The sequence below is a fragment of the Lonchura striata genome, chromosome 2, assembly GCF_050655825.1.
Source record: "Lonchura striata isolate lonStrDom1 chromosome 2, ASM5065582v1, whole genome shotgun sequence".
In the NCBI taxonomy this organism is placed as follows: Eukaryota; Metazoa; Chordata; class Aves; order Passeriformes; family Estrildidae; genus Lonchura; species Lonchura striata.
The window spans coordinates 29,596,560-29,618,487 of record NC_140704.1 but is presented as its reverse complement, the minus strand read 5'-3'; the positions used below and the strand labels follow the sequence as shown (position 1 = coordinate 29,618,487).

Sequence of the window (21,928 nt, the reverse complement as noted above, 5' to 3'; positions counted from 1 at the left end):
CCAAATCTCTATTATGAAAGATTATGACAAACTTAGTTGAAAACGTAAGGTGAAAGTCTCTGTGAAAGAGAGAATATTTTCTAAGACAAGTTTATCAAATAATGTATTTACCACAACTGACTGACTAGATTGAAAAATACATGAGATCAATCCAGCAGTGTGCATTTCTGAGTGCTATTACTGGCTGATCTGACAGACAGATTTCTTTAGGGATTGCTAATTCCACTCCTCTGGCTACACCTCTAAGGTTGTGAGTTAATGCAGTGTATAGCTCCCACTGCATAATGCTCTTGACTGTGCTGATAGAACGTTAATCCAACTAATTACTGGAGCACCATGATACTTAATTACAAACAATACTGGTCTCTTTTTTAATTATTTATCCTTACAAACGTTGTATGTACACCATAGAAAAGACACTTTGCATTTAAGAGACTGTACGAGTGAAACAAATTGAAGAAGTGCTAGGTACAAGGGAGGAAAGCTGAGAAAAAGCTGGCACTGCTTTTTAACATGACTGAAACCAAACTATTTTGTATTCCTACCTAAGCTTCGTCATCATCCTAGATCTCTAGACACTCATCATTCAGCTCTTCAGACTTGTGATAAAATTTGAAATTTTCTGAGAAAGGTTACCAACTCTTTTTGTTTCTCTCATCCACACTAAGAAAATGCTCATATTTACATTTTCGGTCACAAGACATTTAGATAAGCTTTTAAGACATGTTAGCCCATACTTAGGGTTTTGTTTTTTGGTGGGGGAGCAGCAACGGAATAAAAGAATTAATTACGTGTATTTTGTATTTCTGCCTCAGACTGTTAGGCATTCATCCCAGCAACCTAAACTGTAACGAATGAATTCTGAGTATGGTATGAGAGAGCATGTTAGGATAACACCTGCTGTGCCAGAAGACCGGGGTGGGTGGTCAGTACAATCAGCATCACTCAGCTTTCTTCAAAAATTGATCTTCTATTGTACTTAATGAAACAAAGCATTGGTCATATTTACAGAAAATCAGTATAACAATGAGCAAATTGGGACTCACATAATTGTTTTATTTTAACAAATTAAAAAAAAAAAAAACTACACTAACACAGCAGAAATAAATATTTGTGAAAGAGGAAATTCCTGACCTCCTTCTGATCTGAAAGCCAGGCCAGTGAGATAATCTGACCATTTCATGGAGAAGGAAGGTGAGAAAATTCTTTTTTAGATATGAAAGCTTCACTTACAGACATGGCATTGATTTGAGTCAAAGAAGTAAAAATGAAAATCAAACCAAAAAAGCCCAGGTAATTTTCTTTACACAACCTTTAAATAAAAGCTCATAATTTGCTTTCTTAGTTGAAAAGGACATTTTAAGAAACATCCAAACTGAACATTTAAAAACTTTTCTTTATCATATGTAAATATACTATACATTCATTTAGCATCTAATCTTTAACTGAAGTTCCACATGACTTCATAGCTAATAAACTAAAATTTTAAATAAAGTCCTAGGATATATAGTGAAAATAATAGAATTCATAGAGCTTCGTTAAAAGTAATATCTTCATTCTTGACACAGCTGAAAAGGGGAGAAAAATCCTTTAGCTGAACTTTCATTCAACCATTCCACCTGCTCTGTTTCTAGCCATTTTAACAAAGAATAAAGCAAAAAAACATAATGCAACCTACCCCTCTTCCTAGTTTTGAACCGCTGGCCTGTTAGCACTGGCTTCTGATTCTTATTCATAAAATTTCTGGAGAAAGAAAAAAAGGGAAAAATATTTATACTCTAGCATTTACAGCAACAGTTTAATCTAAAGGCAAAATAAAAACTTAGTGTAGCAAAATCCCAACATATGAAAGGTAAAGAAAATTCTGAATGCATATTCCAAGAGTAATTCACATTATCTTTAAGATGAAGACCACTACAATCCAAGGATAATGTCAATGAGATGTGTTTCTTTTAAAACCTGGCTGTTGGCATCTCTGTAAAAAACCAAGAAGATTCAAAACTGGCCAGGAAGGTGATGGAATCATTGCCCTTACTCCTAGGGCAGGGGTACAGCATCACTGCCCATGCAGCTCATGGGGACACAGGGGGCACAGAAGTGACTAAAGCAGAGGACTGGGAACCATCCTGGTGAGGCTCAGCATGGCACAGGTCTCACCCTCCAGCACGGTCACCAGGCAGACGGATGCCCAGGGCTGCGCATTGTCCACCTCAAGACAAGATTTTGTGGTGTAACCGTAAAGATAGTGCTTTAACCATCAAATTCTAATCAAACATTTCTTACAAGCATCACTGTATCTTAGCAACTTTCAGTTCTGAAAAGCATGTGGGTGTTGTAAAAATAACAGAAGATAAACAAATCCCTCGCCCCATCAACTTTGAGCATAAATACAGAGTTAAGGACACATGGCACATCATACAACAGTACAAAATACTGGGCTTGTATTACTTCAGACCTTTATAGCAAATATCAACACATAATGTAAAAAAATTGGGAAGTGGTAATATATTAATGTCATTTTATCTAAAGAAAACAACTATTTTTAAGCTTTGGATATAATCAGTTTCATCGCACATAACAAACACATTTTACACAAAGAGCAGCTAAACCAAGAGCTGCATGCAAACAGCAGCAATTAAAAGGAAGCTTTGCAGCACTAGGAATTACCACAGGTCATCACCCTGCCCTGCCCACAGCACCTGCCAGCCCTGAGACTTAAGAGGCCACCTACTCCACACCCTGCAGGCCATTAGATCACTGTTACACATGAGTTGCTTGTCCAAAATTAAGCCTTCTCATTCAAGACTTTCAGTGTCTTCTTCTAACAACAATAGTTTTACATAAATCTGTATCATTTGTATTTCTTCATTGTGGACTCTATAGGTCTAGTTTAGAAGTACACAGATTCGCCAACATGCCTCCTTACCACAAATGAAAAGAAACTCAAGCTCCATGGCTGAGAAAGAAGCCATCAATCACATGTTAACTATCCAAGTAGTGTTTTCTCTGCCCTTGAAAGTTCATTTAACTCTCTTAACAATGCTCCAGCTATACAATGCATTTCCATTCACCAGACTTCTAGTGGCAGCATTCCTAGCTGGTGACTTTTCAGCATTTCAAATATTTTACTTGGGAAATACCTTCGTTCTAGTCTAGGTTTACCACTTATCCACAGTCAAAAACTCTGCACACAGGCACATTAGCTGGAAATAGCCCATACAATTCAGAATCAAGACTAGGTTTGCTTCCTGTAAATCACAAAACCACAAATACACAACAAGCAGTTCAACTGAGATTCATACTCATCGCTGAGATTTACAGCTGCAGTTCTTACAGACCAAGGAGCATTTCAAAACAACTGCAACACTTAACAGCCTTCTGGAAAAACGTTCTGCTCATTTACAAAGAGTTACAGATGGTAAACCAGGATATGATGGGATCTTTCAAAGTGCTGTAGGATCCAGGACTGCCTTCACAGCAGAGCTCAAAAGGCTCTTTCCCCTGATGAGACAGCTCAGTGTCAGAGGAACAGGACGTGCTTTATAAGTTAATTGGGCAGATAATTTAGCAGTCTACAGGGATAAGCAACAATCCAGCCTCTAGCCAGTGACTGTCTAGATTTGACATATTTATCTGCTTGGTCTTTCTGAGCTTCAGTTATTTGTAAAGAGAATGATCTATAACATTCGCCTAGTTATTTTTGACTTGTTTTTATGTTTTGCCTGGACACCTTACACCTTATTCTAAAACCATTGATTTCAAGAGATGGCAAGAGGAGTCCAAGAGGTTTACAAAGAACTGTCAAGCAAGCCACACAGCAGGTAAGAACTGTAAGAATCCACTTTTCACAGCTCTTCCAGAGCACAAACGTGCTGTCAGGCTGGGGTCACAGTGCGTACTTCCTTAAGGAACACACAAAAGCCTTCAACCCAGCATACTGGTACAGTTTCACTGTTTCTATAAAAGAAATAAATGCATACACTAAATTTCTAACAGCAGACTTCTTTCCTTGGATGCAGTGTATTTTTAAGCTACAAAAACACTTGCATGTACCTGAAGCTTGACTGTGGATTTTAACTGCTGCCTGTGAACATAAAATGTGTCCTTTAAAACAGCTGGGAAAAAGATTAAAAGAACCACAAACAGTTAAAGCAGGACTCCCAACTTGTGGCAGATTTAATGACTAGAGGTTCAGCTCAACAGAAGAGACTCTTGAATAGCTAATTACTAGGAACACAGGATATGCCTTCTTCTATATTTAGCTTTAAATGTACTGTGCTTTAATCTGCTCGAGTGAGAGTCTGGCTTTATAAAGCACTGCCTCAAGCAATGGCTCAGGATCCTTCATTAAGAAACAGCATCTTGAGACTGAGCAAAACCAACCCAGTGATCTATACAACAATCAAGAATGGCATCGGCTCCTGAAAATGAGATTTAAAGTGCTGCTACTACCACAACAGATGCCTGCATAATAGTTTAAAATTTACGAAAGTAAATGCAATGCAAAAACTTTTTAAAGAAGCTAACAACAGCACAGAAGTGGTGGCTGAAGGCTGTAAATTCAGGGTGGCAGCATATAAACTTGCACAGCACATTTGATTGCATCAGAGAGTGCAGCCTGCCTCCATGGTGTCAGATAGCTGTAAAACCTTGAAATCACTTAAGACCTTGAACTATTACATATATTCTCCATTTTGAAAGGTACAGCACCTGGGTGGCTCAAAGCCAATGCCAGTTTTGAAATGGCAGCTAGACAACTCATAATGGTTTCAGTGGAGCTAGGATCTTAAGGATACGTATGGGTAGGAAGGGAATAGCCTCCAAAAGAAAACTCAAACCACCATCCAAACTTGTATCTTGTAGCCCAACATCCTCCATGATTCACATTAATTGCCAGCAGGAAAGCAAGCAAGAGATATGGAAAAGACAGCTCACTCCTTTTGCAGACTCCACTCTTCAGAAGAAGATGGGAGAGGCTCAGCAACAGAAGCTTTACTCTCGATTTACTGCTCAATACTCAAGCAGATGTCAGAGCACTACAGAGCTTGGCACTATGCTCCACAATGGGTTCATTATCTATACAAACCACAAAACATCTAAGCCTGCTAATTACTAATCTGCAGCGACAAAATTCATCAGAAAAAATAAAAAAAAGTATGACTTCACCAAACTCCATTCTCACTCTTGTTAACAGGCTTGTATAAAACAGACTCATACTTTAAAAATTCATAAATTGGTGAGATGGCACATTCTCATGAGACACCTCGAAGTTCAGGAACTAAGCTTTCTCTACAGTTGCTCCTCATTTTCATGCTAATGACCCTAAACAGTTAAAATAAAACTGAGGGACATAAATAGTTGTAGATATGCAGACACATATTATATAGGAGTTATTCTAACCAAGTGATCTCACATAATTAATAAAAATTGTAAAAAATTTAATTAATAAATCCAGCATTAATTAATAAAATTAATTTATAAACCTTGCAGCAGATGAAGTAGAAGTTTTTTCACCACTTCAGCAAGTATGAACTCGCTTAGTAAGTTAGAAAACTTACTAAGTTTTTTATCCACACCACAGGGAAATTCTTATGATGATTAACTCCTAAATTATTTAAAGCCTTGGTAAGGCTGAAGTTTCTACCATTTGTTCTTTGAAACATTTTGCTCAAATTGAAAAAAAAAACACTGAAAACCTTTATTCAAAGCAACATTATTTTTCTAAGCATCATTTTGCACTTCTTTGGACCAAAATATCAAAATCATCTGAGAGTCTTCAAACATTAACATGCTCAGATGAATCTGGGAACAGTTGCTTCACAGCAGTGAAACTTCACTGCCCTAGTTACAGAGAGAAGGGAATCAGCTCCAGACAACAGAAGAAAAAGAACAACATTTTAATAAAAACTACCAGGATTTTATGGCTCTTTGTGTGCATGGCACAAAACACAGCCCTCAGGGCAGGCAGTGACCCTCTGGGCAGCTCACTGGATTGGGGGGGCTTGGGGAGGGAGGGTCAGGCAGCACTGCTCCACAGGATGCTGCTGCTGCTGTGGGGACTGGCGCCGATGGCGTTTGACTGACAGGGCGATGGAGAGAGCTGCCAGAACACCACCAACACAGCACCACCAGCTTTCACAGGAACAGATGCTTGGCAGGAGTTATTTCCATCTCCTTCCCTTATCATGTAAGACGGGGGCACTCATCACAAAGGCAAGTAAAATAGAAGCATAGATGGGTAGAGTTGCTATGAAAGAAACATCCCAACCCACATATCAAAGGAAATCTTTTCTTTCCCACCAAAGAACATCCAGGACATTAAAAAGTCATACTGCGTCTTTTTTATCCAGTAATGTTATTGGGTGTTTTCATTGTCTCACAGTTACAGTTCCAGGCTTGGGGTAAAGAGAGTTTTCCACCCCTTTCAGCAGCAAGCCAAGAAATTACATCAAATAAAATCACTGAACTTGAGCAGCATAGAGGAAAAGCTGCCCTTGCACTTTTGCCAGAGAGGAAACATGTCAGCATGCAGCCAGCAGCTGCCTCTGCTCACTGAAAAGCAGCAGACAGCTAGATCATGAGCTAACAAAATCTGTAGGTGGAAAACATATAAATCATTACCAGCAGAGAGGAACAGAGCAATGTAAGGGGACAAGACACAGCAGATGTGATGCAGACAGGTTCTCAACAAATCCTCATCATGCTTTCCACTTTCCATTAGGACACTGAGCCTTTTGTGCCTAAAATATTGGGATGCTTTTAAGAAGTGACTAATAAGCTGTAAATTCAACCATGGCACAAATCACCAGGAAGTGCAGCACCAGCAACCAGGTTTATCTTGCAGACTTGCCACAGAGGCACCAGCACAGCTGCCACGTTTACGAAACCTTTAACACAAAGCTGCTGTTCATCAGGAACAATAAAGACAGAGCCAGGCTCTTGCCACATTAAAATCCCTTCCCTGATTTTATAGCCTCAACAGCAACATGCAGGGACAAAACAGTAACATATGAATCTGCAGGGTAAATACAATCAACATGGGGTTTTAAAATTTACATGAAATATGAATATTGCTGAACCACATGCCCTGTCTTTCCCTAAAGAGTCTTCCAGAAGCTCTTGCACTTAAATATTTTAAAAATGTTTATTTTTTAATCACAGAACAGTACTAGTCCACAGTAAAAAGTGTATCTACTTCAATAAAAATATTTGTCCATTATTAGCATGCTTAGTGGGAGAGAGAAAACAAGGAAATGAAACAGAAGGAATTGATTTAATTCTGCAGCAAATAGAAATGAATACCTGAAGAGAATGAAACTTCCACACACTAAATAATAAATAAAAACCTGTGCTCATGCAAGGTTCTCCAAAAACGAACTGGGCATGCAGCTTGTGAAGAGCTATCCTGGAGAAGGAAGAGGAATGCCTTACTGCTCTTTGTATCCATCTGAAAGGAGGCCAGAGCCAGGGAGAGCTGGTCTCCTCCAAGTAATGAGCAGCAAGACGAGATGGCCTCATGTTACCTCACGAGAGGTTTAAATTGGATTGTAGGAGAATTTTCTTCACTGAAAGCATTGTGAAGCACTAGAATAGGCTGCTCAGGGAAGTGGTAGAGCCACTGTCACTGGAATTATTTAAAACACATGTAGATGGACTTGGTAGACATGCAGATGGCACTTAAGAACATGATAAACCCAGAAAAACTAAGAAGATGGACTCACTGAAGTCTGCACCACAAATCACATCACCTAACAGCTAAACTGCAACAACATACAGAAAGATATTTCTTGAAAAACAGCCAGAAAACCTCCAGTTCCTACTGCCACAAATAAATGTATAATCAGACACTTTATTAGAGATTCACCTCACTACACTGATTTCAGGGCAGCAGATACTTCTTAGGTCACTAACCAGGAATTTCTACAGAAGTGGCTCAGATGAGTAACACTACTGAAGCACTTTCAAATGCACTTCATGGTGTCAAGAGAACTGTAAAGTGAGCACTGAGACAATGGACTTCTCTGTCATGTCATCAGGAATCATATAAAAATGCATTAGTCATGGCACAGTCAGTGAAAGAAAAGAAAAAAAAAAAAGAGTAAAAAATTCCTAAGAATTGGCAGGTAGAAGTACAAGTTAAGAAAACTAAATCATGCACTCAGGTTGACACACCAAAAATGTTGTCCTTCAGTAACAAGGTTTCTTCCAGCAACTAAAGAGGAGGAATTAGATGTAATTCTTTAAGAACAAGGTATTCTCACTGTTGAGAGCTCTCTTAGGTGCTATACTCTTAACTGGAATAGGCTGCAATAATATAGATGGTACATTGCTACAGATCAATTCATAGCCAATTAACATTCATTTGAAGATAAAATGCCAACTCCAAGCTTGCATACCTTGCCAATAGGAAAACCTCTTAAAAAAGAAGGGGATAAACAGCATCAGGCAGAGATCGGGTCAGGTGAACTGAGAAAACAAGTGGAAGAAAGACAGAACTCTTCCAAAGCTAACAAAGTTTTCTCCTCACACAAATCACCACTTTCAATGGATTGTGCAAATGCTAAAACAGGGTTCTCAAATTTGGAGACATTAGATGTCCGGATCATCCTGAAAAATACAATTGTCTTAGCAATTGCCATAGAGATGATTTTGTTATGGGAAAAATGGTGTAGTTGAAATTCCGCAATAGCACAACTGTAAAGGTACTGCAGCAATTTAGTTCAATCCTTCATTAATGTTTGGGGGACAACTACAGTAGGCACCTTTCACAGTACCTTTGAAAGAAATCATTAATGGAGTTACTTTATAGTAACAAGCTCTCTAATAAACCAATAAATACAGGTTATTTGGAAGAAAACGAGTTTAAAAAAGTACCAGAGAGGCTTCATTCCCAGAAGCAAAGCTTGTTAAGATACAAGAAAATACAATAACAGCTCTATAATTAAGGCAGAAACATCAGCTTTTTCATATAGAGTACCATGCCTCTGTTCAAGTCGATCCTGCTTCTGTTTTTTTAAATGTATCAATCCACTGGAAGTTTTTATAATGTTGACCCTACTCATGCAATTTCAGTATCAACAATAAAATCAGAAGATGTTCTTCCATTCTTCTTGCTACCTCTAAGCTCTGAGAAGTAGCAAAAGCACTGGATATCACTAGTGGCTCCAGGATACAGTGCTGCAGCACTTGAAAACTGATAAACTAAGGGGATAAGGTTTAAAATAAATACAATCTGTGCATTCTCCAGAAAGCAATGCCCCCCAGATGCTAGCAGTTCATTATTTCATGAACTAAATACAGTAATGGGAGGAGGGATGTATTAATAGCCAGCACCTCCTACACACCTGCAACTGGTGAAGACCTTGATTTTAATAGAACAGCTGCTTTAAGCATTAAAGCAAGTTTCAATTCAGAACTCCCTAATTATTTCTTCAAAGCATGTGCAAGGAGTTCACCAAGATAATGCATGGTGGTTTGTTGTTTTTTTTTTACCTACGGGAAAGTTAATCAGCTGCCAGATATCTAAATTCTGATCTTTCTGGCACAAAGGTCCAGCAGTGAAAACATACAATCTTTTTCACCATATCTAGTATTCCAAACATACCAGCTAACATTGATTATGCTGTTAGCAGTATTCACTTGGACAAAAAATGGAGTCTGTAACTGACTTGTGTCACTCTGCATCCCAAAAGCAGTCCCATATTCCCTGAGGTGGCTTCTTCCTCTTCAGAGCATGTGAACATTTTGACAGAACACACTAGTTTTGGTAAATAAATTCCTGGAGTGGGGAATAGAAGCAATCAGTGCTTGGACAGCTTCAACCTTCAGTTATTTCTGCAGTGTTGGGTACAACTCCTCTCAGATCAAGGTAAAATAATCCCATGGCAATAGATACTGATTCACATCCAAGTTATGTGTTGGGGTGAAAAAAAGAAATAAAGGCCACACATGGAGTGCCTACACAATCAACTGTTATGCTAGGTGAGTCAGAAAAACAACTATTACAGACTGAGCAGACACTTGCTATCCTAACCACTGCTTGGCAGCTCCCATACCAGCACTCTCAGCCTTACTTCAGAATAGCATTTCTTCACCTCTATGTGGAAACCTGAAAGCTCCTAGATTAATTAATGGAAGAATAGTTTATCAAGGACTATTAAGCACACGTATGATACAACCTTCTAAGCTTGAAAATGGCTGAGTTTGGCAGGACATGAAACAGAAATGTAGCAGTCCCTTCTACCTATACTGGTTTTGGGTTTTGTGTGGTTTTTTTGTTTGTTTTGTTCTCTTTGTCTTTCTTTTCTCACCTACCAACACTACAGGCCACTTCCAGAGATGAGACTATAGACCCAAGCTTTGGTATTAGAAGGCTGTCTCTTAAATTCACAAACACACAAGACATTACTTATATTACTCATCCATGGCAGCATATTCCACCCAAGAGTATTAGGACAACAGCACTGAGAGCTGGGTGGCACCTGAGTAAGGTCAGGTTAGGAGGAGAAGTAAACAGAAATCCCAAGAGGACTATCCTGGGTCAGCTTGTTGTATTGCTAATTTTGCAGAAGGACTTTAGTTGCTTTTGTAAGATAAGGGAAAACATTCAAACCAGTTTTCTTCAGAGAGCAAAAATCTTTGAGACATAATTGTGATCCAAGCCACGTATTTCTTTCCAAAAACTGGTAATGGGAATCACATTGGTATTGTGATTGAATTGTGTGATTGCAACTGCTTTACTTTGTTATGTGTAATTTACATTTGTATGACATTCTCAGTATAATTTGTGTCACTTTGCTAAATCAGAAATCCCACATAATCTCAGCTATCTTCAGGTGGGGAAATTAGATATTAAACATCATACCCTCCATATGTGGAATATCTAAAAAATGCTGATCATAGAGTATTGGACTCCAACACTATTCACATATCAGAAATATGAGAGCAATTTTGGTTTGGTAACCCAAAGCTCAAATACCAAGCAATCATGTATGGCAAAGTTTTCCCTATTTTGGAATATCATACACAGACACAGTCTTGAAAATTCTCAAAGTACTGCATCTTCTCTCAATTTTCACAGTTTAACTTTACTTAGATTAAGAAAAATCTTCTTCCATCCTGTGTCTAAACGTAACTGACAAAATTCAAGACTTATCTGCAAATATAAAAGCATAAAACCTAGAATATGGTCTTTGATGGTAATCTATATTCAGATGACTTTGAAATACATCAAACTGGACTCAAAGAATTCACAGTCTATAAACACAGCACTGCAAGCAATGGCTATTATGAATGCTTCTTAAGTTTTGCTTCTCAAAAAGTGGTAATTATATGCAATTTTGATGATAATTGTAATCAGATGAAAACTTGGTTCTCAAAAACACATTTATATACACAGGTGGCCAAAATCTCAGAACTAAGAAACCCAGTGTCACAAAAGGAAGTCAAATATAAATCACAACACTATAAATCACTCGAGGTAGAAAAAAAATAGAGCAACAAGCCTGTTGTGTCACTAATTTGTATCTGTTTTCCAGTATTAGCGTCATCTCCTAAGAGCTTAATCACATTACAATAAGCTAGTAGAAGTAACTGAGACATCTGTTTCACCCAAATGCAGATCAGAGCAGGTATGTAATATTTTACCCCACTCCACCACAGAGGCAGCAGGCAGTGCTGAATACACTGCAGTTCTTTGTGTCCACACACTGGTAAGGGAAGCACAGAGAGATGTCAGTCAGCCCAGTTCAAATGCCAAACCCAGGAATTTAATTGATGCTGCTGGTTGCGAGGACCACTCCCTGTTTTACAGTTGATCATTCTAGAAGGCAATCACATAAGCCAAAACCCCTATTGACTTTTCTTGACTAAACAGCCAACTGTCGGAACCCAAATACGAGCTGCATTTGACTTGCCTTGAAAAAATGGATTATGACACCTAGTCTGACCCAGCAATTCTTGCCCGTTTTCACCATAAGGAGAAACATAAAGATTTCCAGAAAATACCTTATCTAAAATATTTTGCTTGCCCATCTTAGAGTGAGATGGGTGAACAGCTTCACAGCTTCAGATTTAAGGTACTTTTTAGGTATCTGAATCAGATCAAAATTCGCACCTGCAGATTGGCCATCTGTGTGAAAGTCTACAGCTCAGTGATACCTATAAACATCTCAGGCGGAGTTAGGAATTTAGTTACCCACCCAAAATTAACAACAAGGCAATTACTATTTATATACTATTCAGTTCTTTAGTTAATTCAGTAGACCTGCTTGTTTATCTTTCTGAAATAATTCACAGAATTTTCATTGTTGTCTGAGAAGTTTCGAAATCCAGTGTACCACAAAAAAGATGAGAGCATAGCCTCAGTATCAGACCACAGCCATCCACCCACTCCCAACCCAGTTTCTGAAGCCAAGCATTACTGCAGGAGTTATGGATTTCTAACTAGAATATGTTTAGTATCTTTTTAAAGGGCATAAAGTATCTCTATTCCAGATAGCCTTGCTTCCTTCAGAGAAAGCATGCATCCACTTTGTGGTTGGTTGGCCTATGTCAACGTCAGATTGGCACAATTATATTTGACACTATTAATAGGGAAATCTATTTTCTTGTTTACAACATCACTGTTCATGCACTGGAAAGACCAATATCAGCAATCTACTTCTGTATATACCCATTCCATGGAGCCCTTATTAGGTTATCTGTAGGTGTATGCATACATACACTTGTACAAGAGAGCAAAAACACCAGTAAAAACTACATTAGATTTCTACAACTCACTTCCTATGAAGATACAAATTATGAATCATTTAAAAGGTTTACTAATGAGACAGCTAAAGGGTTTTTTTTTGCTGGATTGAGACACCACAAAGAAAGGCTTGGCTGGCCCCTCTGAGGCTTCAGAAAGACATGGCAGTTAACCTAGCTAAATCCTAGAATGTAGAGCTGTTCAGTCATTGGATACAAACTCTCCAAGTCAGTGGACTGACTGCTGAAAGCCATGCAAACCAACACATTTGTATCCCACCTCAAACGTTGCTCTGCATAGTTTGATACACTCTGTAGAGCTGAATGACTAGTAAAGTTAGTAGTGTATGTTCTTTGCTAAGGGAGGATAAAAATGCAAAGATAGAAGTGATAACCTAAATTAATTTTTTCTCAATTCTAAGAGAGTAGATACTCAACATGACTCTGAATTGGAGGCTTTGCAATAACTGGTATTTTTTTTGCTATTCTTGACAATGCTTCAGAAATAGAGTTGATATTTCAGATAAAAATATGTCGATATGGACCTTTACTAATCATGTGTTAGGAACATGAATTAAAGTACTTTACTCAGTAATTTAGTAGCCTATTTTTCACCATAAATTAAGTAATTTATCTTGGGATTACAAAAAAAATGTAACAAGTATGTTGAAAACAATAAATGGGGAACACGGCCTGTAGTTCTTGTCCTTATCACCGAGATTTTGCTCTCCCTCAGTTTCAAAAGACTTTATGTTATCTCTTCATACTACAACACTGCTTTTGCAGTGCCGATACCTACTAAAAAGGTCAACAATTATTTAAACTGACAGGACAAAGGAAAATGGGAAAGAATGAGGCCTTCCTATACCTCAACAAAATAAAGCTTAGGGAGGGCACTAAGATACTAAACTAATCCTAGCATCCAGCAGGCTACCCATGAAGTGCTTTGGCTTGACACATTTGGCTTCAGGGAGCTGGGAACCACTGCTCACAGATAAAAGTTCAAGAATGGCACTATCTCCTCACAGGAGAGACCCGAGAGTCTGATGCCCTGACAATTTAGCAGTGTGAATCACCAGCCAACCAGTCCACTGTCATCATGAATTGCACAGGCACAACAGCAATGCAAGGTGATATAGTGATGGCAGAGTACATTGGGGAAAAGGCACTGAAAAGTGCATAAACCAATAAACAATTTAACAGGAATAAACATACAAAGTAAAGCCCTTCCCTTGTCTCATCTAGAGAATTATGTGCATCCTTTCCTTCTTCTAATTCAAGATACCTTTTAACAAGGCCCCACAAAACAAGATAGCCAAGGTCAAAACCTGGCAAAAGACCTCATGCATGTGCTTGAGCATGGAAGAAGATGCTTCTTCATGCTGGGAAGGCAGCTGAGATCAATGGGAGGATGATAAATTTGAAGAGCAGAGCCAAGGATTCACATGGCCCAGGGGGCACACTGACTGGGGCCTCTTTTCATACAAAATGTAGAGGAAGAAATCCATAGACATCTTGGCAGAATATGATATTCAACAGCACAAGATTGGGTTTCCATAGCACTGGCTGATGATTTTGGGATCTACAGGTCACGGTCACAAGAAACCACACACTAAAAAAACAGCCAAAACAGACCTAAGACAAAAAGCACTTAACACAGGCTTTAGAAAGGTGCAGAGACATAGAAAAAAACAGCAACTAGACTCAAACCAAACTCACATCAATACTGGTGCATACAAAGAAGGTTGTAAATTGAAAAGAAACTCATCAGCCCCTATTCTAAAGGGCTGACTTCTCCTCAAGCATTTAAAAGTAGTAACATACTTTGTTTTTCCAATTTTCTGTTGCTCAAGGCATGGAATGGTAGTGAAAATAAATGACAAGGCCAATATCTAATGCTCAGTAGCATCTTCCTAAGATTTCACCCCTGTATCTTATCAGAAGAAAATTACTAATGCATTGAATGTATCTTCTCTCTTAAAAACATTTCTAGAGAACTAGAGGATTTTATTTATGGAAACAAAACCTAAAATGAAAGGATCAGTTTAGCTTGCAAATTACAAACCATTGAACTGCTTAGACTTCTTTTCTGCATGAAAACACATCTAAGAAAAACACGAGACAGTAGTTATTACAAGCAAGTACAACCCCAAAGTCATATTTAATTGTTCTGCTGGCAGTAGCTGAAGGAATTGTAGAAGGGTGTAACTCATTGAGATTCAAGAGATCACAAAAGATGTTTCCTTCCTATCTCCCTGGCCAACCTCTGTTCCAGACTGTCTAGCATTTCCTTTGCCTGATCTGTCTGTCCTCAATCCTAATTCTCACTAGAGGTAATCCATTGTTTTACAGGCTGAATAAAAGCAGTAATCTTTGTCTGCCACTTTGAGCCTGCAAAAACTGTAAGTGATCTCTACACAAAACTTCGCCATCCAGCCTAAGAATAGCTCAGATTTTGCAGAGCAAATCCTTATACAGAATGACAAAACATACGTATGTATGAAGGACTCAGTGAATTTTAAAAGTAATTCTGTAATTTCTGTAGTAGAAAAAAAACTCATTTCTGATTTCAAAAACTCTTAAGACACATAGCAACTAAAACCTCTCAAAGAATAAGTAGGAATTACTACTGATTTACTTCCTGGAAGCATTAAATAAACCAGCGATTATTTGTTTTATACAGCACATGTGAGGAAGACGTTTTTCTTTATTAAAACCAGCTTAGCCAACAAAAATGTATCTAAAGATGGAGTAAGAACAGTCCTACAATCTGATCTACATAAGCTGCCACACTTGGACTTAACCATCCTTATGACAAACAGCGGTCCAAGCTGGAAGTTTTACCAGCAAATTGTTAGAAAAATATAAGTTCCCTGTATTGTGCTTGGACTATACAACCACACTTCACAGAAGATCAAAGCTGTTAAACCCTGAAACTCAAGTGTTTCATTCTGCTCTCAGCTGTACAGCATGCAAGAATGGTAAAGAGCACTTCAATGCAGTAAAATGGCCACCACATCACTGCATGCGGGTACTGGACTCTGCTTGGCTTTATATTTTGACTTTTGCAGTCTCTTACAAGATCTACAGCTACATTTAAGAACTATGGTCCAGTAAGTTCAAAAGGGTTTTCAGGCATGGCAGAGGATTATTGCATTCCACAGACTTTTCCCTAGGGAAAAAAAAAAAAAAATTTCCATTTGTCAATTTTCCTCTCACACACCAGAATTACCCCTGAGTGATCCTTGAGTATTTTATTTATCTTTCAACAGACAGTTACTACTTTAATATGTAAGTACTGTTGCCATTGAGGAGTCATTTTTAATCAACACTGGATCACATTAAAAAAAAAAAATTCAGAAATCAAATATACAGTTTAATGGGCAACCATGGCAGTTAACAGGCAATTTACTGCTCATAAAATATAAAAATGGAATTACTTCACCTGGAAGCTCAGGGAGTGAGATAGATGTGGTTGACAGCATATTGCCTTATGAGGAACACAGATGTAGAAATTCCTGAATTTGCACAGGAGCAATAAGGACAGAAAATGAGGAATAAAAGATGATGCCTCTTAAAGCAATCTGAATTTAACAGCACACATCCATTCAAAGCATGATCTAATTCCTCTGTCCTAAACAATAACCTTAAGCCTACAAAGAGGTACATATATCTGCACATGAGTGTAAGCAGAGTTTAAATAATCCTGTCTGGAGGTTAAAAAAATTACTCACTAATTAGACCTAATTACATGTTTAACCAAGTGCCTCCACCATTCTTCACCAAATAAAGGTTTGATTGTCACTGACTAAATGCTGCTAACACTGTTTTCCTCAGTATTGCACTCATGAATCCCTAAAACCAGTACAAATTCTAAATGTGCTGTAATTTTTCAATCTCCTCCTACACACAGATATATGTCCCTTGCACCTCTATGTAACGTTATTTGCTTTGTATCTCTGAAATTTTGAATTTATTTTAGGAACAGCCATCTGAAAAGCAATTGAGAACCAACTCTTACAGAAGCTGTGCTAATGCTTTACTGGGTTATTGCTACCACCTGCAAAGCTTAAGAGGGAAAGAACTTCGTCTTGCAAAGGTGCTCAGGCATACTCTGACACATACTGCTTTGCTGTCACTAAACACATCTCAAGTCTTTAACAGCAAAAAGTTGCTTGCATGCCATCTCTTCCAAAAAATGCAAGTACCTAACTACATGAAATTCATAGGCATGAAACAATTTGTTTAAAGCTTACATTTCCTTTAATTCAATAAAACCACACTGACTTTGAGCTACAAATGAAAAGCACAAAGCATGTATTGTCTGAGCAAGCCACTCATACTAGAACTACCTGGAACAAACAATTAAGAGAATGTGAACTCATCCTGCAAAAAAACAATTTATTTTTTTCTAATGCTGAGAATATAAAAGAATAAAAAGATACACATATCTGATTTGGTTGTGAAAGCAATGCTGACTTTTTCAAAGAAAGCTTTTAACCAGGTAGTACAAATGCACATTCATCTAAGGCACTTAGATTGCCCATGATCATCATCACAATAGCTGAGCACCTCAAAATTTCTTCTTTGCTCTGTTAATCCTCACTCCCTGCGGGAAGATTCTGGTTGCCCTGGCATGGTTAGCAGTTAAAGACACACAAAAATAAAAGCATATGCTAGAAAATGTGCTTCAAAACATATACAAATAAACTTGTGAACAGTTTTCTTTCAAGAAAATTCTACAGGTGACTGCTATTCTGAATATATTTTAGGTGCAAAACCACTAAAGCTGGCTCTGTTCAATCAGGTCAAGTCTTGGAGCAAACCAGGACTTAAGTTAAATCAGACTACTAAGCCCACACAGGAGTTCCTTACCATTATACAGATATCCAAGCCCCAAACTGTATTTTCACACTGCTCTGACCTGTATTTCCTGCCAGAGAACATTGCTCACTTCACCTGTACTCCTCCTATAGTCTGCATCAGACAATCTTTCGAAAAATACTTTGGTGTCCTTCTGTCCCATTTATGTAAGAATCCTTCAAGTCAGGATTCAAGAGCAGATGAAAGAAACATAAGCTTCATCTAGCCAGACTTTGGATACAGCTAGAGTCAAGTTCCTGGGATTTGCTTCTAAAGACCCAAGTGTAGAGAAAGCCTAACTTTGTGCAAGGTCTCACAGGGAACTGGTAGCAGGTGGAGATCTCTATCAAGGTCTGAAATTAATATTTTAGCTACAGGAAAACCTTGTGTGTAGCTATTGTGGATAATACATCAGTTGTGTTCAAATACACATATCAGTGCTCGTCAGTTTCAGTTATTTTTCTGTGGTTTTATAATCTATTCCCAGGTATAAAACAGGCCTTAGCAACAGTCACAGATCATAACAGAGACCAAGTGGCTGCCCTAAGACTCAGAAACAGATGAAAGTTGAAACAACTTGCCTTACAATAAAACAAAAACACTTAAAGAAGTTTAACAGTTATACAATACCAATCAACTGGACTGGGGGAGGGCATGGAAGTAACCTATCCATAGATTACTATTCGTGAGATCTGCAAGGAAAAAACAGAGGATGTTTCTAGCAATAAAAACCCCTTGAACTTGCATGAACTTGAATTGATCTAAATGAATAATCCTATTAGACCCTCTTAACTTTGGCCAGGATATAATTATAAGGATTGGAGACAGAAGGACCAAAACCCAGTGGGGGTCTGTCTGCAAGGTTCAACTCCTCTTGCAGGAGATTTCCTATTGCCCAGGGCATGCAGGAAGACAGACCTAATTCACAAAAACACACTTGGCAACAATATGTAATGGATTTTACATACACCTAAGACTTCAGCTCAGCAAAAAGACAATGGCAGGGGAGACCACAGGTCTGTCAAGGCCTGATGGCATGCCAAGGCTGAACAGGAAACAATTCTTCATCGGCTCCAAAACAGGAACTGGGGGCTGAACAAAGCCATGAAGTAGCAGGTTCTAAAACAGGAAAGAAGTGATCCTCTTTCAAGCAGTCATGAAAGTTATAATCATGGGATGCTGGAAACACACAATTTACCTAAATTTAAAAAGCCTGCCAGCCTGCTTTAGGCTCTCAAATATAAAGGTAAACACAAAGACACACTTCTTGCTGAGGAAATCCCTAGCTGAACCAGTGAGATGGGAGCTAGGAAATAAGTCATACAACTAGGTGTACTTGTTTGACCTATTATTTTGTTTTCCCCTAGGCAAAATGGAGTGGGTCAGACAGGTTTCTGACCCTGCCAGGCCCAGGCACTGAAAGCAACTATGGGGATCTTTGACCTCTGCAGAGTACGTGCCCAGAATTCAGGCAACTCTCCAAGACAGAAATAAAGGTAGGTCACTTGAGAGAAAACAGTGACACCAGTTCAGCATTTCCCTTCTCTCTCTTCCATGTCCAAAGACTGAGAGTTTCATGGTGCACTCTCCAAGGCATAGGGCAGCCAGTCTCTTCTCCCCAAGATAACCCAAGAAAAAGGTTATTATTCTGTACATTCTCCCAAAATGAATGTTACTTGATTAAAGAAATCCTTGTTATCTTCTTGCATGCCTCTTATCCCTGACAATTGCACATAGGCACTTAGGATCACCTACACATTGGTTAACAATAGCTATCACGAATCCCCATGAGCACACCTCCATGCAGTAAAACCAGCAAACCACTGTGGAAAAATTTCACCACTAGTTCCTGCTTCACAAATCACAAGTACCAGACACATCACCTAATGAGGAAATAGGGAATTTTTAATATGTAAACATACAATTTAAAATCTAGAAAATATTCTGAATCACAGTGAGGTTAACATTTCCTTCTCCCTCTGTAATACTCAAAATATAAACTATTAATTACCAAGCAGTAATGCACATGTCTTAAATATGTGAAACAAACAGATAAAAGAAAATGCATTAAAGGGAAAGACACAAAGGCACAGAACCTACATTTGCATGTTCCAGTTCCCTGCCGAGACACTGACTCTCTACATTGCCTTGAAAAAAAATTACTTGTTGCCTCCACACTTCAAATTATGGTCATAAAATGGAGGCAATGCCACTTCCTCACACTCTCACAAGGGTGATCTTAAGATTGTGAAATATCTGCATGTTACAGGATTGAAGGTCACACAGAAGCCAGGTAAGAGTGAGAAACATGTTTTAACTAGCACTTAAAGTATTTTATTACCCTTGCAGATGGAACACTCCTGTAGCCTTAGTCACCAAGTGAGATCCAGTTAAGGCTGCCAAGGAAAAACTGTCTGTTCACTCTGTGAACAAGGGCAGGATGGCAATAATGACATTCTCATATTAAATAAAAGGAATGTCATATGCACATTTTTCTGTGCAGAAAACACAACAGTTTTTGGGATTTTTTTAAAATGCAAAAGGAAGCTTGAAGTCTATTATTTAACAGTGCCACAGAGATTATCAGGGCACTGTAGTATCACAAGATTTGTTCACAGCAGGTAAAATTCACACCCTGCAGTGAACCAACAAAAGACCACTTAAATCCTAATTTCAGCCTTCATGATTGAGCCAGTGACATACTTCTGTTAGTGCCACATAGGGATCGTTTCTGGATCAGAATATTAAAAGCACTTGTAATTCAATGGCATTTCCTTCACAACATTTTTGGTTTCCCACAAAAAAAAGGTCAAGGGAATCTCTTATAATCTGAAGACCAAACCAATCTCTTTTATATACACTGGTTGACGCAAGTAAAACTAGGTGGTACACCCTTTTATTTCTATGAGTTTTAAAATCATGTAAACATATAGAAATTGGCTATTTAGTTAAAACAAAATTGTATCACATTTTGGTTTTTTTACCCAAATAGTTATGAAGATAGGCTATATTCAGCGAGCATGCTCTTCTATGAGAGACTTCATTATTTCTGAAAGTCAGTCAACAAGTCATCAACAGGTATCAAAATAGAGAACAAGCTTAGTATTAGAAAAAGAAATTCCAAAATATATTGAAATATTTCAATATGAGGTGACCTGCAAGTAATAAGAAATGGAAAAATTCGGCTTACTGATAAAGCCATGCCTTCAAAACTTCGTTACAGGTAAAAAAATTAGTTCCTTAAAAGGAAGAATACAGAAAATATACATTTAAGAGTAGAGCAAAAGAGGGTAAAAGTCAGCATCAAGTACCAGGGTCCTGCTCTTTTCTCTGGTATAAACACAGGCAAAAATCAAAGATGTTAAACCTCAGTCTCTGTCCCTTGGAGGGAATCGACAGGATCGTCCCTGTGCCTACCGAGCTTCCGCTGGAATAGTGGAAAGTTGGATCTGTAACAAAGATTATTTTTCCAGCAACAGTTTAATTTTAGAAAGGCACCAACAACAGGCACCGCTCTGAACACCCTGAGCGCGTTCCTTCCCCTCCCGATCCATCAGCGCCCGCTTCCTCCCGGAGACACGATGCCGCGGCGCGACCACGGCTCCATTCGGCCGCTTTAGCCGAACAAAACGCTCTTCCTGCCTGGAAAAAATAAAACAACAAAAAGCCAACTACCCAACCAACCGATGCCATAAAAAGGCAGGAAAGCGGGAGCACGGAAGGAAGAGCCGGCGTGCCAGGAGCCCGCACCGCCGCCCTCCCGCAGCGGACCCGGCGCCGCCGGCGCTCCACAAAACCCACGAACGGCGGCACTTCCGAACCGGGCTGCAGCACCCGCACCGGGCCGTGACGCCGCCGCCCGCCCTGCTCCGCCATGGCCGCCGCGCCCGCCCGCCCGCCCGGAGCTGCCCCACAGCAGCCGCCGTCGCCTGGGCAGCGCGGCCGCGGGGCTCCGGCGGGGCTCCGGCGCGGCTCCCGCCTGGCGCTCTCCCCATCCCGGCCGCACCTGTCGGGTGGTTGCGCGGTCCGGGGCGGGGAGGGCGAGCGAGCGCGACAGCAGCGGCGACGGCGGGAGACAATGGAGGAGTGAAGGACGGACACATTGACACACCGGCGCCTCCGCCCGCCCGCACCACTTCCGGCACCTCCCCGGGGGGGAGAAACGGAGGAGCCCCGGAGAAGCCAAAAAGGGGAGACAAAAGAAAAGCGTAACGCATTTCTCAACTTGAAAACAAGGAACAAGAGGGGACAGGCTCCTTCTCTCCGACAACAGCGGGTGGGAAGCTGGCGGAGGGCGAGAGGCTGGCACGCAGCGACC

At 39.4% G+C, this 21,928-nt stretch overlaps 1 protein-coding gene across 3 annotated transcripts in view; it reads right to left on the bottom strand.

The window, feature by feature from the left end:
- The window catches only part of BZW2 (basic leucine zipper and W2 domains 2), a 56,415-nt gene that overhangs the window by 34,153 nt on the left and 334 nt on the right, over nt 1-21,928 (bottom strand). The window contains exons 1-2 of one of the 3 annotated variants that reach the window (XM_021538306.4): nt 21,617-21,741; nt 1,679-1,743 (exon numbers count right to left, since the gene is read on the bottom strand). In XM_021538306.4, coding sequence (XP_021393981.1) covers nt 1,679-1,736 — 58 coding nt within the window. In that variant the 5' untranslated portion in view covers nt 1,737-1,743; nt 21,617-21,741. Of the gene's footprint in view, nt 1-1,678; nt 1,744-21,616; nt 21,843-21,928 lie in introns of those variants that run through there. The other 2 variants (XM_021538307.4, XM_085567563.1) reach the window with 2 other exon arrangements.